General features: G+C 44.0%; 1 protein-coding gene across 1 annotated transcript in view; it reads left to right on the forward strand.

Moving 5' to 3' along the window:
- The first annotated feature begins 1,947 nt into the window (after positions 1-1,947).
- Positions 1,948-16,255, forward strand: part of LOC137436635 (RNA-binding protein 25) — a 188,310-nt gene continuing 174,002 nt past the window's right edge. The window contains exons 1-2 of the mRNA XM_068130599.2: positions 1,948-2,304; positions 4,601-4,769. Coding sequence (XP_067986700.2) covers positions 4,610-4,769 — 160 coding nt within the window. The 5' untranslated portion in view covers positions 1,948-2,304; positions 4,601-4,609. The remainder of the gene's footprint in view (positions 2,305-4,600; positions 4,770-16,255) is intronic.

A 16,255-nucleotide genomic window follows, 5' to 3' on the forward strand; every position in this document is an offset into this window, starting at 1 on the left:
TTCCATTGAGCTGCGGATGAAAGCCTTGTATGTGGTGAGGAGCTCAGGTGTGCCGAGGAAGGACTTCGCACGACGGAGGATGCCCAGTCGGCGACTGGCTTTGGAGGCCAGCTTGGAAATGTGGTTTTCCCAAGAACGATCATGGCAGTTAGTGGGGTTTTCAATTCTTCCTGATTCTCCATATTCCAGATCTGTTTCCAAACCGAAAGGAAAACGTTATTCGCCCGTCCTCGACAGGGTTTTGTTATCACTTTTTGAGAATTTACATATTTGGGCACTTAATTATTGGTTAATCAATAAAAAGCTACAAGCCGATTGCTTTTTTAGATCAAAAGGTCAACGTTGTGTAAAATTACCAATTTTCACCCGATTGACCTGAAATTTAAAGATTTCATCAGCTAGAAGCTGATCTTTGTGGGGTTTAAAGCTCAAAGGTCAAGGCTGCATAAAATCATCTATTGTCATTTTGGATATTTTTCCCCTTGTCAGAGGAGAGTGTATTGCTTTTGCGTGCATTTGTCTGTCAGTTTGTTTGTCCGCACAGATTAAATATGATTTTCTCTGCAACCGTTGGTCCGATTGACAGGAAATTTTCATCATTGGTGCGCCTCCTGTAGATTCTTAAAATGACAAGTATGACGTCATAGGTCACGTGGTACGGGCGCCATCTTGGAAAACCGAGAAACTTTGCACCTCTACGAAAGTGCTGCATAGAAAAGAATTGAGACATGGCTCATTGTAAAGACTTCTCCATGGGGAATTAAAATATGTTAATGATGTCATAGGTGCCTACATTATGACGTCATAATTCGACAAGTTCAAAACTTCATCCGATCAAGATGAAATTTCTTGAGCATCATGTCGGGGTAAATCAGTGGAGAAAAAATTATGAAGACGTCATCGGTCACGTGGTTTAGCCGCCATATTTGTTTTAACACAAAAGCCTTAACAAACAGTAAAAACATGTCCTGGCGAGGCTCTGCAATCTGATTGCTCTTTCTTGTTGTTTTTTAACTTTTCGTTATTTTGAGCCTACGCAAGAGGAAGAAGAAGACGTCTGAATACAAATAGACATGGACATGCTTTGCATTTTCAGGTGTTTTCTAGTTTACTTTGACTTGGAGGTAAGACTAGCTAGCTTCTGGAGACTTTTTGGAATATATTGGTGTCGGCCATGCTTTTGTTCCACCTGATCGCTGGTTGCATCGTTATCGGGAGCATTGCAGTGCCCTCAGGAGGAATTGGTGATTTCCCCACAATGGCTCGGTCTTTTCGAATGGTACCGAGGGTTCATTAATGAGCACCGCACCAGTGAATGCGAGCAGACATGACGACCGGATACCTGGTCGGCCTGCCTTCCAAATGATCCACAAACCCGACTTGCTGTGAAATGGAATCCCAAACAAACTTGTGAACAGAAAATGTGTTCGAGATCCGTAATTCCGTATCCTGCACTTACCTCGCTGGCTTTGAATGGCGCCTGGCTGATGGTGATGCATGGCCAGACCATCTATTTATTCCGTACGCACCAACCAAGTTTGGGGTTCCGGGCAACGGTAAATTGAGAGAAGGAAGAGATTTTTTTTGCACTATATTGGGCTGAGAAGTGAAAAAAAAATTTAGTTTGAGAGAGAAGGAAATTTGGGCGGCGGCGTTAAAACTTCGGCCCAATCTGTGTACGTAATAAATAGACGGCACTGAACGCGAGTCCATGATGCAGAGCTTGAGTGGGAACTTCCTGAGGTAAACTCTTTCGGTGGCGCTGTGGACGTTTTTACCAGAAATTTCGACATAAGCTCATGTCGCGTGGAAATTCCTCTGCTTGAGCGTCAATGCACGTCTTTAACACCCAACGCTAAAGTTCATCATTGAAGGTCTGCGAAAACGCCTGAGTCCTGACCGAAGGGAGATATTATATAGGAATAAGAGGAAGAAGAAATGTAAAGAGGAAGAAGATTCTGGTTGGTCGATCCTTGAAACCATACGTAACCCCTTATCCTTTCAAGCATTCTGAAGAACCTGATCGCAGCGCCAGGTGCTTATACGTACCTGGTTCTGCGAAGCTTATTCCCGGCCCAAAGGGGTACCGAGTCTGGTGAAACCCCCAAAGTGGCTGGGAGTCGGACGTTTGGCGAGTTTTATTCTTTTTTCGGTCCGGTTATTTTGCGGGCCGCGCGTTCGTGACGTCCCTCGGATAGAGAGGCCCCTGCAGGCCGCGGCTTGTGCTGTGGTTTGTTGACTGTGACGAGCTTCGGGGTTCGAGGCGCAACGTGGTTTCCTAAGAGTACCGCTTCTTCTACTGAGGTACGTGGCCAGGTTCCATTGGCGAAAACCTAACGATTCTGTTCACAGCAATGTCTGCCGGGCCGGGACTCTGTGCTGTCATCGCTCAAGTCTTTAGTCTTACTCTTAGACCGGGACACATTCAGGGTTCTTTTACTTCTGGGGTTCCTTCACTCTTTGATTGTAAATTCATTTCCCTCACTTTCTTTAATCGCACCTCGCCATTTGTTACTCATATAACTCTAATAGTAATATGTAGCCTAATAATATATAATAAGGAAACACCTGCCTTGACTACTCTACTGAGTACTGTGTAGGCCTTCACTCTACGCACATTCAAGTTCAATTTCTGTTTTAATTGTTTTATGCCTTATGGTTAAAGTTTATAACTTTAAAAATCGAATCGATTCATCCGTTTCTGCCGGCAAAACATATGAATTATGACCCTCACAGGTTGATAAATGTACATTGGTGGTTAGGTCTACCTGTTGTATGTACCTCGACCCGGAAGGGGAGTACCCGGCACCGCCCAAAGAGGGGAGGGGGAGGAGTACCCGGGACCGCCTGGAGAGGGGGGGAGTACCCGGCACCGCCCGGAGAGAGGGGGGGAGTACCGGGTACCACCCAGAGAGGGGGGGGAGTACCGGGTACCACCCAGAGAGGGGGGGGAGTACCGGGTACCACCCAGAGAGGGGGGGTGAGTACCCGGCACCACCCGGAGAGGAGGGGGGAGTACCCGGCACCACCCGGAGAGAGGGGGCGAGTACCGGGTACCACCCAGAGAGGGGGGGGCGAGTACCGGGTACCACCCAGAGAGGGGGGGGGGAGTACCGGGTACCACCCAGAGAGGGGGGGGAGTACCGGGTACCACCCAGAGAGGGGGGGTGAGTACCCGGCACCACCCGGAGAGGAGGGGGGAGTACCCGGCACCACCCGGAGAGGGGGGGGGGAGTACCCGGTACCACCCAGAGAGGGGGGGGGAGCATCCTGCACCACCCGGAGAGGGGGGGGAGTACCCGGTACCACCCAGAGAGGGGGGGGGGAAGTATCCTGCACAACCCGGAGAGAGGGAGGACTGTTCGAGTTGAAGAACCACCTTGAAGTGAGGAGCTAGTTCTTCAGCTATCAGTTGGTCGAGGACTGAAATAGTCTCCCGTGGTGGTGGGTCGTTGAAGCTCGTCGCGGGGAGAAATGAGATATTTAATTGAATATACATTGTTGTGTGAAGTTCTGTCTTCCCTGAGCCCTCATGCATGCACTCCGAATGTAGAACCGTGTTTTAAATGAAAACACTGGGAGGCTAGAAGATGTAACCTACATCTCGGTACCTTAATATGATGATGATTATGAAATTATAGAGAAATGGTACTTTAGCTCCAAGATAAGAATGAATGGCTAATTTTATCAGTTTGGCAAACGTTTTAGCTTTGCCTTAAAGATCCGAGAGGAGGAGGAGGAAGAGGTGTAGGAGGAAGGAAGAGGTAGAGGAAGATTGTTACAGATCTTTTTGTTACAGACCAATTGTTACAGATCGCGGTTAGATGTTATTTCGACCGAGCGGTTGGTATGACCGCGACCGAACAGTTATTCCCCGACTAGACCCCGATTCCACCCAAACGTTGACCAAATCGCGCTATGCTAAATCAATGATGGAAAGGACACAACGACTGGGATAGATGAAACGACGCAAGGGGTACAGTTCTCAAGACCTCCGGAGGAGGATATAATTAGTGGTGGAGAAAAGGGGGTAGATTACAAGGTAGTGAGGTAGAGGAAGAGGTGCACATGCATTTATTATTTTTTAACAGTAAGGCTTATGGACGAGCCTGTACTTCAATCATACATGCAGTACAAACACATTAGTAGACAACAGCGTACTTGGATGTGATTTATAAGAACGTCGTTGAAAGCGGACTCTCATATCTGGGATTTGAACATTTGAACCTGTGTTTCTTGTATCATGAGCGAGCAGTTTAGATGTGAACACTTTTATACCTATCTCAAACTTTAGGTGTGTTGGTAATGCATTTGTTGGGTCCTGCAATGCTTCCTTTTGAGATTTTTTTTTTTTGTCACATCTCCTTGATAGCTCGTGATTATAGAGGCAGCTGCACACTTATTTACCTGAAGGTTCTGATTAAGGTTGCCGGACATTCAATCTTCTAAAACGTCAATTGTGTGTTGGTTGTTTTTTCCCCCATTTTTGAGTCTTGTATGCTCCACGATCATTGCTTGTTCTGTTTGTTGGGTGGAATCCAGGGTCTTTGTTTTTCGTTTGTAGATTAAATGTGTTTTGTTGTACTCTCTTGGTATCCAGGTCAATGAGATGTCTTTCCCTCCTCCAAACCTGGTATGTCCTTCCCTGCCACCAATGCATCAATTGCCTCCAATGGGGCCTCTTCCACCTGGGTTGTCAGGCCGATTGCCACTGGGCATGCCACCTCCACCCTTCCCTTGCTTCCCACCACCTGGGCTTCCTCCGCCAGGTTAGTCACTTGTCCAAAAGATTTGTCTCCACAGTATTATTACCATTTCAGAATTGTGATGCTTGCTCATTTACCAATATAAGACCTGTCTGCTTATCTCCATATAAACTGTATATTTTGTATGCATAATATTGCTCAATTTTGATTGTACATCACTCCATAAAAATGATCTTTAATTTTGTTTGGTGAAACTGTGTTTTTACACACCCAAATACAGCTTTAAACTAGAAAGAGCAATCGGAGATTGCAGACCCTCGCCAGGACGTGTTGTTCGTGGTTTTTAAGGCTTTGTGTTAAAATAAATATGGCGGCCGAACCACGTGACCGATGACGCCATCATTTTTTTTTTTTCTTTACCAATTTATCCATAGATGACACTCAAAAAATTTCATCTTCATTGGATGAGGTTCTGTACTTGTCGAATTATGACGTCTTAATGGAGGCACCTATGACATCATCATTAACCTATTTTATTCCCCATGGAGAGTTCTTTACAATGAGCCATGTCCCATTTTTTTTCTATGCAGTGCTTTCGGAGATATAGAGGTGGAAAGTTTTTCGGTTTCTCCAAGATTGCGCCCCGTACTACATAACCTATGACTTCATAATTATCATTAAAAAAAATATAGAGGAGGAGGAGCACCTATGGTGAAAATTTCGAACGGTTGCAGAGGAAATCTTATTTGTTCTGTGCGGAGAAACAAACAACGACAAACAAACAAACAGGCAAACGGACTCAAATGCAATAGCGTCTCCTCTGGCGAGGGTAACTAGAGTTCATAAAACACCTTACCCCGGAACAGTCTTGAGAAAAAGGACATGGAAATGTCGTAGTCAACGTGTCGTAGTGTCAACGTGTGGCCCTGAATGGGTTTCTCTCATCTCCTCTTCCTGTTCAGGCTGGAGTTCCCCAAGGCAGTGTTCTGGGCCCTGTGCTTTTTCTGGTCTTCATCAATGATCTCTCTGACTCTCTTGAAAATCCTCTCTATCTCTTTGCTGATGACTCTACTCTCTGTCGCTCCATTCTTCATCCCTCAGATCGGCAGTCTGCAGACTCCTCACTCTCTGCAGACCTGGACAAAATCACAGACTGGGCAAACAAGTGGAACATGTCTTTCAATCCTGACAAATCTCACACTCTTACGATGTCTCTCCGAAAAGACCGCCGAGACAACCCTCCCATCCACTTTCTGAATAATCCTCTCCAAGAAGTTCTGTCACTCAAACTTTAGGGTCTCACTATCTGGCATGATCTTTCCTGGGAAAACCACATTTCAAATCTGGCCTCCAAAGCCAGTCGCCGACTGGGCATCCTCCGTTGTGCGATGTCCTTCCTTGGCACACCTGAGCTCCTCACCACATACAAGGCTTTCATCTGCAGCTCAATGGAATACTGCTCTCCCCTCTGGGCTGGTGCTCCTGCCTCACACCTAGCTCGTCTTCATGCTGTTGAAGCCAAAGCATTCAGAATCATTGGAATCTCCCGCGATGAAGCTAACTCCAAGGGCCTCTCACTCACTCACCGCAGGCAGGTTGGTGGTCTTTCCGTCTTCTACCGACTCCTCTCTGGCCTTGCCCCCCCCCCCCCAGCTCTCTCTGGGCTCTGTCCCGCAAATATTCCTACAGGTCGCACAAGATCTGCCTGCAACCCTCTTATGGCTAAACTGCCAAAATCAAGACTCTCTGCTCACCTTCACTCCTTCATTCCTCTTTTCTCCTGCCTCTGGAACAAACTCCCTCACTCTCTTCAATCCCACTCCACCCTCCAGGTCTTTAAAACAGCTGTTCACCACCATCTCTTATCTTCCCCCATCCAAAACCTTGATCTTTTCTACCCCCGCTAATTTCACCCCAATTCCACTTTTTTGAAATACCAACTTCTGTCCTGGAAGTCCTTGGTGTCCTTGTGTTTTATACTTCTCCCACCCCCCCCCCCCCTTCCCACGCCTCCTCCCCCCAAGCCCTCTCCCTCCCACAAATCTCCCTGCTCTTAAATGTTGTGTGCTCTCAAGTGTTTGTGTGCTTCCCCTTCTCTTGTCTTCCGCTCCCTCTTTTTATATATTTTGTTTGTCTGGTTGATTTGTTTGTGAAGTAAATGTCAGCTCTTTCACGAGCCTCGATTCAGTATACAAAAAAAATTTTTTTTTAAATGGTTTTTTCAACTCTTACTTTGCATTTCCAAGCACTATCTATACTAGCTTTGTTGGTGAACTTTCAATAACTGGCGTGGTGGAAACCATACGAAGTTGATGGGTCAACCGGAACAGTCCATAGCTGAACTTTCTGCCAACCATTCTTGGAGAAACGGACGATTTTGGAACCATCTTTGAGAAAATGATGCACCAAACCCCCAAAAAAAATTGGGACAAAGTTAGCTCTGTCTTTGCGGTGCCGCAATTTTTGTCTGAATCTCGCTGTTGTGCCGTGCTCAGAGCATGCGGCAAATTGGATTTTTCAAGACATTGACACACCCTCTTTACACCACCTTATTTAACACATTAAATTAGTTCATCGTGCCTGTTGTTTGTGTCCTTTGAGGTCTCTAAAACAGTACGTTTCCTGTTTGGAATGATTTTCAAATTTGTTTGACTGCCAGATAGATTGAAGCTATTGCTTTCCCATGCTCGAGACAAAACTTTGTACAGTTTGCCAAATTCAGAGCCAAAGTACTGCTAAACTGCAGGACAGTGTTCCGACTTGTGTTCTACATTGTTCAAAATATAAAATAATTGCATTGAAATCAAGTCGTTTCTCGATCATAGACTGATGTCTGTCATGGGGGGAGTGGGAGACAGACAGAGTGAACCAAATGCTTATCTCCAGTTTGCGATCTGCACGCGAGGTAACAGGTCTGAGGTGTTCCGTGCCATGCACGCCCATCTTTGAACTGGTGGGAGAGCATTTTATAAAATGGTGTCATGGTGAAAGGATTGTGATAAGTCATACAATGAAACAAAGACCAATATTTATATCCGTGTAATGTTTATATTGTATTGTACATGTAATGTTTATATTGTATTGTATATATAATGTTTATATTGTATTGTATTGTATTGTTGATGGAATGTTTGTATGGTACTAGGAAGAATACCCGTTCCAAGTGTCGGGAAAAGCTAGCAAAAGCATCCCCCTCCTCTTTCTCCCTCCCCCACTCTTTCTCTTTCTCTTTCTCTTTCTCCCCTGTTTCTCCACTCTCTCTCTCCCACTCCCCCCCATGAACAAATCATTGGTCGAACCGTGTGAAGCTGCCATCTTGAGCACTGAAAATAACCCAGATGATGCGACATGACATACTCGACAAAATTATATAAAGTCATCTCACTGTACCCATGTTCCAGTAGTTAAATGTATTTAACAAAACAATGTTCACAATATTTAACAAAACAAAAAGTTTGACCATATCAATTACTATACTTACTTGGATTTACTTGGATACGTTAAAAATGTATAACAAAATTAGAATCTGAATCCAAAAAGATCGCGACCGATGTCCCTGGACGGTGCAGGATAAAATCAAACATTGAATAATTACCTTTAAAAGAGTGAAAAAAAGGAACTTGGAGCCATTTTACCTAATGTCTGGTGGACCGTATTTTTAATTTTAATTCAGTGAGATACAAAGCATAAACTGTTCAGCCTGGTGGAGGTATGATCTCTACCGCGTGCCATTCTAGTATTGTACATGTAATGTTTATATTGTGTTGTATTGTACATGTAATGTTTATATTGTACAGTCCCACCCTGACATTCGTGGGGGTGCTTTCCTAGAAAATACCGCGAATATCAAATCTGCAAATTTGGGTATTGTTTGAATGGAAAAAGGAGGGATAGGTTCCCAGCGGATCCTGATTCATGAAAAAGGCCGTGAATGGCCTTTTGGTGACACCGTGAAAGTCAGGGAATTGTTTAAAATGGGGTAAAGGGAGATAGGTTTCTGGTGGTTGCTGATTCATTGGGGAAATTTTTTAAAGTTTAAAATGTTATTATCGACTGCGAATGAATGCAAATGATTGCAGTGTTATGAAAATGCTTGCAAAAAAATAATAATAAGCAACAACACCAGGTATGGTTTTCAATGTTTATTGAAGGAATGTGATTATAGTTTTTTAAAAAGTGCTTGACCAACCATAATGTGAAACTAAACGATAAAAAAAAACAAAAAACAACAGCATGTACGTACCGTTTCAATTTACTATTTCACAAACGCACACAATTTAGTCAGGTTCACTATGTCAATAAATTATATTTCGTTCAGAATCATGGTAGATTAGCAAAATTACATTTTTGGAAAGGTTATAGCATAAGGAAACTAAAAATCAATGTTTACATTTGGAGAGATACCTGTATGGCGGCCATTTTGGATTTTCAAAATGGCCACTGTAAAATACATATTTTGTTCTATTTCTGCCTCTTAATTACCCTAAAAACTTTTTAAAATATACTAAACCTATATTTTCAGGGACAAGGAATCCAATATATATATATATAATAATAACCACCTTTAGAGGCCATTTTCCCCGCAAAGCGGGGGTTGGCCTTTTTCGGGAACCGTGGTTGTTGTTGTTTTTTGGGCCCCTTTTTGAAGCAATGTTTTACAGCCGAATGCCCTTCCTGACGCCAACCCTTTTTGCCGCCTTTAACGACAAACAGGGAATTACCAGTGAACTGGTACTCAATTAGCCGACCTCGGAAGGATGACAGGCTGAGTCAACCCCCCTGGCGTTAATTCAGCGATCGACCGGGATTCGAACCCAGGATCCTAGGATCCTAAGCCGGCACCCTAGCCGCTAGCCCAACACCAGGCCCAATTGGACAAGGAATCCAATGAAAGTATCAAATTAGTGCTATGGGGAATGGTAAGACACGAATCAAAGGTTTTGAATTGCAAAATACTGTCTTTATATTCTCGATAAGTTGCATAATCAAATACATGTTATCATTTTGTACAGGCAGTTAATAACATAAAAATGTGTCACAATAATTCATATCACCAAACATACACAGGCAGTCAGCAAAATCATATATACACATGCAGTCAGTATAACTTCACATCTACACAGGCAGTCAATGGCATCAAACATACACGATTACAGAATATGCCATTTAGAGTTCGTCATCGCTGTCCTGTGTGTCGTATCCGACAATATAGTCCGCATCGTTTTCACAGTCCGTTCCACACAAGCAAAGGTCGGTCAAATTGATTGGCAAATCGAATTGGTCGAATGGTCGATCGAATCGAATTCGATGAATCGAATCGAATCGATCGAATTGGTCGAATGGTCGATCGAAGCGATTGGTCGAATTGGTCGAATGGAATTTGTCGATTGGTCGAATTGGTCGAATCGAATTGGTCGGAATTGGCAAATGTAAACTGATTTTCAGATTTTCCATGTAATAACGTTTCCAAAAATGTATAGGTTTGCTAATCTACCATGATTTTGAACGAAAAAACATAGTGAACCTGACTAATTTTTCAAATGATGATGATGCTGAAGAATTAAAATCCAGTGAACTCTATCTCTGAAGATGACCTAGGCGAGGGTGTTGATGAGTTGTGCACCAAAATGAATGTAGGTGAGGGTGCTGAAGCCGACATAGGTGAGATCGCTGATAAGTCGTGCACTGAGGGGGAGGCAGGACAGGGTGCTGAAGCTGTTGAGGTGGAGGGACCAGGGCGGAAGAAATGCGTGATGGAGAGCTGCCTGCCAGATTGCCGCAGGTTTCTTTGCAGCTCTTTGTAAGACAGCATCATGTCATCCAACCCCCTTTTAAACTTGAGGTAACACTTTCCTGTTGGCCCTCCAATACAAGGGCAGCGTTTGTTTGTTCTTGCCCCTGAGAGCACATGGGTTCAGGGAACAATACAGCATCGTAGGCTTTGCTATACAATCCCCTTATACGTTTGTGCAGAGAAGAGAAGCTCGGTCCTTGGTGACTTTGAATCCCGATGCTGTTCCACCACACTTCGAGATGAGAGTTCTCGTGGGTATTATTTTTCCAGAAGAGGCTGGTCTTGTCTGCATTGAAGACCTGCTCTGACACACATACCCCTTTTTGTCGATCAGTTGCGCGAGTTGTGCAAGGAACGTTTTGGCCGCGTTGTCGCGGAGGCATGCTTGCCTGTCATTTTATCATTTTGAAGACCATACTGCTCCATGAAGTGGTGAAACCATCCCATGCTCACTGCGAATGAACTGGGGCTGCTCAAATCCACATTCTGGTTCGGGCTCATCAATTTCTTCTGTCTCTTGGCAGTCGACGCATCTCCGGCACTGGTATTGCACTTGGGAGCCATGATCGAACGATGAGCAGAGCGAGAGGCAAAACCGCAAGCCAAAACAATGGGATAAGAAGAATGATTGAGACCCAGGACACGGTGCACATAAGTAGTTGTGCGCAGTCATTGTGGGCCGCAGTGAGAGGGGTGAGTAGTCTGCTCATTGTTTGTGGGGGATGTCAACGATTGATGCCGTATTCGGGTGTTGATGCGATTAAGTTTTCATTGTGTAACTTGCAGGGTATAACGTCTGATGCAGCTGGTAATACATGCGGTGGAGCGTTTTCATTCTGTAACTCACACGGCATAATGTGTTATGCCCCAGGTGGTAAATGAGGTGGAGCATTTTCATTGTCTAACAGCTTGGATGATGCGGTGTTGAGCAGCTAGTAACAGCACTAATAGATGTGCTGAAGCGTTTTAATTCAGTACAGTAACTTGCGAGGGATGACGTCGTATGCAGATGGTGGGACATGCTGCAAAGCTCGGTTTATAGTGCGAATGGTGGGACATGCCAAGCAGCTCGCTTGTGGCGTGGCTAAAATATTTTCATGCGGCTGCGAACAGCCATGAAAACCCGAAACACAGGGCTGCGAATATTGAAGCAGGTCATGCTTGCGGCTCGTGGAAGATATATTTTTTTTGCGTACATACAGCTGCTTTATGCGTGGCTGGTGGAAAATATGTTTCAGAACTGTTTTGCTCTTGGGCTCGTGGAATTTTTTTTACTTTTTTTGCATCCTTAAAAAAACCCGCGAATATGCGAGACACAGGGCCGCAAATGTAGAAGCAGTTGTTGTGTTGTGCGTATCCTTTTTTGTATTGCGTTTATGTATTATGTTTATGCTGTTTGTTTTGTGAAGTATTGTTTTTATGTTATGTTGTGCATGTAAAGTTTATATTGTGTTGTATTGTGCGTGTAATGTTTATATTGTACAAGCAGGGCAGCCCAGTGTTGCTCTTGTGCTGTTATAATCCTGCTGGCATTGTGAAGAAATCAAATTTTGGGTTTTTTGTTTTTTTGTGGGAAAAACTTGTCTGCTTCCCTGGCCAGGGCGCGGAAATCCTTAACAGACGAGTTGGCCAGGGCTGACCGTACCTGTCCTGGCAGCTGTTGCAGGAACAGTTCTTTGAAGAGGAAACATGGTCGGTGGCTGCCCAGGAGAGACAACATGTGGTCCATCAGCTCCGATGGCTTGGAGTCGCCCAGCCCGGGTGGAGGAAGGAGCTGACGAGCACGCTCGGCCTCGGTGAGCTCGAAGGTTTCGAGCAGCAGCGCCTTTAGCGTCTTGTACTTGCCGCCCTTCGGAGGATCCTGTAGAAGGCTCACCACGCTGGTCGCAGTGGAGCCGCTGAGCACAGACACGACATAATAATACTTCATGTCGTCAGCAGAAATGCTCCGAATGGCGAATTGGGCCTCAGCTTTTGCGAACCAAACGGCAGCTTGTCGTTCCCAAAACTCCGGCAGTTTAATCGAAACTGTGCTTGTCGCCATGTTCGTTTGAAGCTCCGAAAACCTTCAAGAGCAAGACGGGGTCACCAATGTAGGAGTTGCGGACAACGAGAGGGTGAAACACTTCTTCACTTGTTCAAGGCTCCTTTATTCCAACAGAACTAAAACCCGACTGGAACTCATGCATATTTTATAACTCAAATCACTTCCGCCCCAGCCTCTTAAGGGGGCGTGGCTGCAACAACCGAGCGCACGCCACGCCCATACCATCAATAGACCCCCTGGTCCCGTGCCTGTGGATTATGCCTCAATGGGGTAACCCCCACAAGGTCACTCTTACTACTCTATTATAAAATGGTGCAATTAATTGGCGTTTGCTTTTAATTAATGAGCTTGTTTGGGTGAGGCCAGCCTGCCTTGCCTGCTTTTTGCCCAAGAGAGTAACCTCATCATAATTTTGGCTGTCTGGCAATTTCAGTGCATGCCCCTAATATTCACATACTGTTTGTTGAAACTGGAGGACACACAAGGAAACTAACTATTTTCATTTTAGTCGTGTCATTTTTACTGTGTAGAGCAGAGTATGTGGAATATGTATAAACGCCAAATACTTTGGAAACCTCTCATTGTGGCACTGGCAAGTTGCGTCGAATGGTCCATATTTTACATGTTGATATTGTCCAGAACATGTTAATCTGGCAAAGGGGTTGGAAATTGGGTGTTATCAAATTGATTTTGCTTTGTAAAGTCACATAGAAATAACATAGCCTTTCGAAGTACACCCAATTCATATAAATTAACCAATTGCTTTAGGAACAACCGCAGAAACAAAGGAAAACGAGATCACTTGCAAACTGCTGAGGTTAAAAGTTAAAACCTACTGTATCTACTTATTGGCAGAGTCTTGACGTCATATGTCCCACATTAACTTACAGGTACGTTTTAAGTGCATATTACATTTCTGATTCCTGATGCACTGGCTTGAACATTTTGTTGCACCATGCTGCAGTTGGAATTATTTTTCTGATTAACCCGCTTGATCAAACTTTAGCAGATCGATTTATTTAACATAAGAACGATTGTTTGGAATGGAATCCCTTTGTAACCTGGGACTCTGTGTACTGCATTCTGGGGGGAAAATGCCAGAGGCATAGAAAAGGCCCCTTTATACATGTGGCAAGGTTCAAACTCAGTCCCTGGCTTGGGAGTCTGATGCCTTATCCATTAGGCCATTAACCCAGCACATAACATTTGGGTGTAATATTTTGAAGAGTTATTGTGTGTGTGTGTGTGTGTGTGTGTGTGTGTGTGTGTGTGTGTGTGTGTGTGTGTGTGTGTGTGTGTGTGTGTGTGTGTGTGTGTGTGTGTGTGTGTCTCTGTCACGTGTGTGTGTGTCACGTGTGTGTGTGTGTGTCACGTGTGTGTGTGTCACGTGAAAAGGGGGCTTATGGGTTTTCCTTGGGTAAACTGACTTTTCATCGTTTTCTGACTACCCGTCAGCCCCCTTTTTACGTGGCGTGCCACATACAGTCATGTGAAAAAGTAAGTACACCCCATGTAAAGTTTTGACTTTTTCAACATATAGCTATTTGATCTTCATTTCAACAATATTGAGAGATAAAGGTGATATAATATAACAAATATCATGAAACATTTACATTTTGTAGTCCATTGTATAATTTAAATAAACATAAATGCAAATTTCACATGTGGAAAAATGAAGTACACCCCTACATTTATCACTACTTCAAATACCTAAAATTAGAATCAGGTGCACCAGCTCAGGTGCATATGATTAGAACATCATTGGAGAGGATCTTGGAGGAACCTGTCTTATTTAAACCTCAGACATTTAGTTTGGTTTGCTCTTTGTTGTTGAAGTGTGCGGCGTCACCATGCCTAGATCAAAAGAGCTCTGAGGCTTTCAGAAAGAAGGTTATAGATGCCTACGAGTCTGGGAAGGGATTTAAAAAGATCTCCAAACAATTTGAAATCAATCATTCGACAGTCCGGAAGATCATCGACAAATGGAGAAGATTCAAAACAACTGCCAACTTGTTCAGGCCATGCCGCCCCAGCAAGTTCAGCCTGAGAGCAGACCGCAAGATGCTGAAAGAAGTCTTCAAGAACCCCAGAATGTCATCACGGAACCTACAGGTAGCTCTTGCCACTGTTGATGTCAAAGTGCACGAGTCTACCATTAGAAAGAGGCTGCACAAGTTTGATCTACATGGGAGGTGTGCCAGGAGGAAACCTTTGCTGTCCAGAAAGAACATCAGGGCAAGACTAAAGTTTGACAATGAACACTTAGGCAAAGACCAGCACTTCTGGAACAATGTGCTCTGGACAGATGAGTCAAAGGTAGAGCTATTTGGCCACAGTACCAGAAGACATTTTTGGCGAAAACCAAAGACAGCATTTGACCACAAGAACCTGATACCAACTGTAAAGCATGGTGGTGGAAATATTATGGTTTGGGGCAGCTGCTGCATCAGGGCCTGGGCAGCTCACCAACATATAATCCACTGAATTCTTCATTGTACCAGAGGGTGCTTGAAGATAATGTGAGGCCATCTGTCGGAAAGTTGAAGCTCAACCGAAGGTGGACCTTGCAACATGACAATGACCCTAAACATACCAGTAAATCCACCAAGGAATGGCTGAAAAGAAAGAAATGGAGGGTTCTGGAATGGCCAAGTCAAAGCCCGGATCTAAATCTCATCGAGATGTTGTGGGGGGGATTTGAAACGAGCTGTGCATGCAAGAAACCCCTCGAACATCGCACAGCTGAAACAATTCTGCATGGAGGAGTGGGAAAAAATTTCTCCCAGTCGATGTCAGAAACTGGTCGACAGTTATAAGAAATGGCTACTTGAGGTTGTTTCTGCCAAAGGGGGCAATACCACCTATTGGAGCCAAGGGTGTACTTACTTTTTCCACATGTGAAATTTGCATTTATGTTTATTTAAATTATACAATGGACTACAAAATGTAAATGTTTCATGATATTTGTTATATTATATCACCTTTATCTATCAATATTGTTGAAATGAAGATCAAATAGCTGTATGTTGAAATATGTTGAAAAAGTCAAAACTTTACATGGGGTGTACTTACTTTTTTACGTGACTGTATATGTGTGTGTGTGTGTGTGTGTGTATATATATATGTGTGTGTGTGTATATGTATATGTATATATATATATATATATATATATATATATATATATATATATATATATATATATATATATATATATATATATATATATACATGTATGTATGTATGTATGTATGTATGTATGTATATGTTATGAATTTGGGTAGAGCAATATCTAGAGCCAGATAGATCTGTATAGGTAGGTACCCGACTGTCGTGATAGGGAATCTACCTGTAATAAGTTCTATGGTTAGTCCGGTTCATCGGCATAAGCTGTATTGGTGTCCCTGCTACGAGGGAGCAGGGCGTGCTAAATAGTACAGGGATTATGGATAAGATTCCTTTGTTCGTCGTCCCCTCTGTCATCAAACCTGTGTCCCTTATGGCAACGCACTCATTTAAACACTTAGATAGGTCCTTAGTGCATTCATTAAATAATACCCCTCCCTTACCACAACGACTTTGGAAAACGGGCAGGAGGCCAGGCCGGGGCACCGCCAATAGGGCCGTAACCAGCCACACCACCAGCTGGCCTAGCAACCAGCCTTGTGGCAGGATAGCCACGCCCAAGGAGCGGGTGATTGGTTGGAGCGG

The sequence above is a fragment of the Myxine glutinosa genome, chromosome 11, assembly GCF_964187855.1.
Source record: "Myxine glutinosa chromosome 11, kmMyxGlut1.1, whole genome shotgun sequence".
Taxonomy (NCBI): Eukaryota; Metazoa; Chordata; class Myxini; order Myxiniformes; family Myxinidae; genus Myxine; species Myxine glutinosa.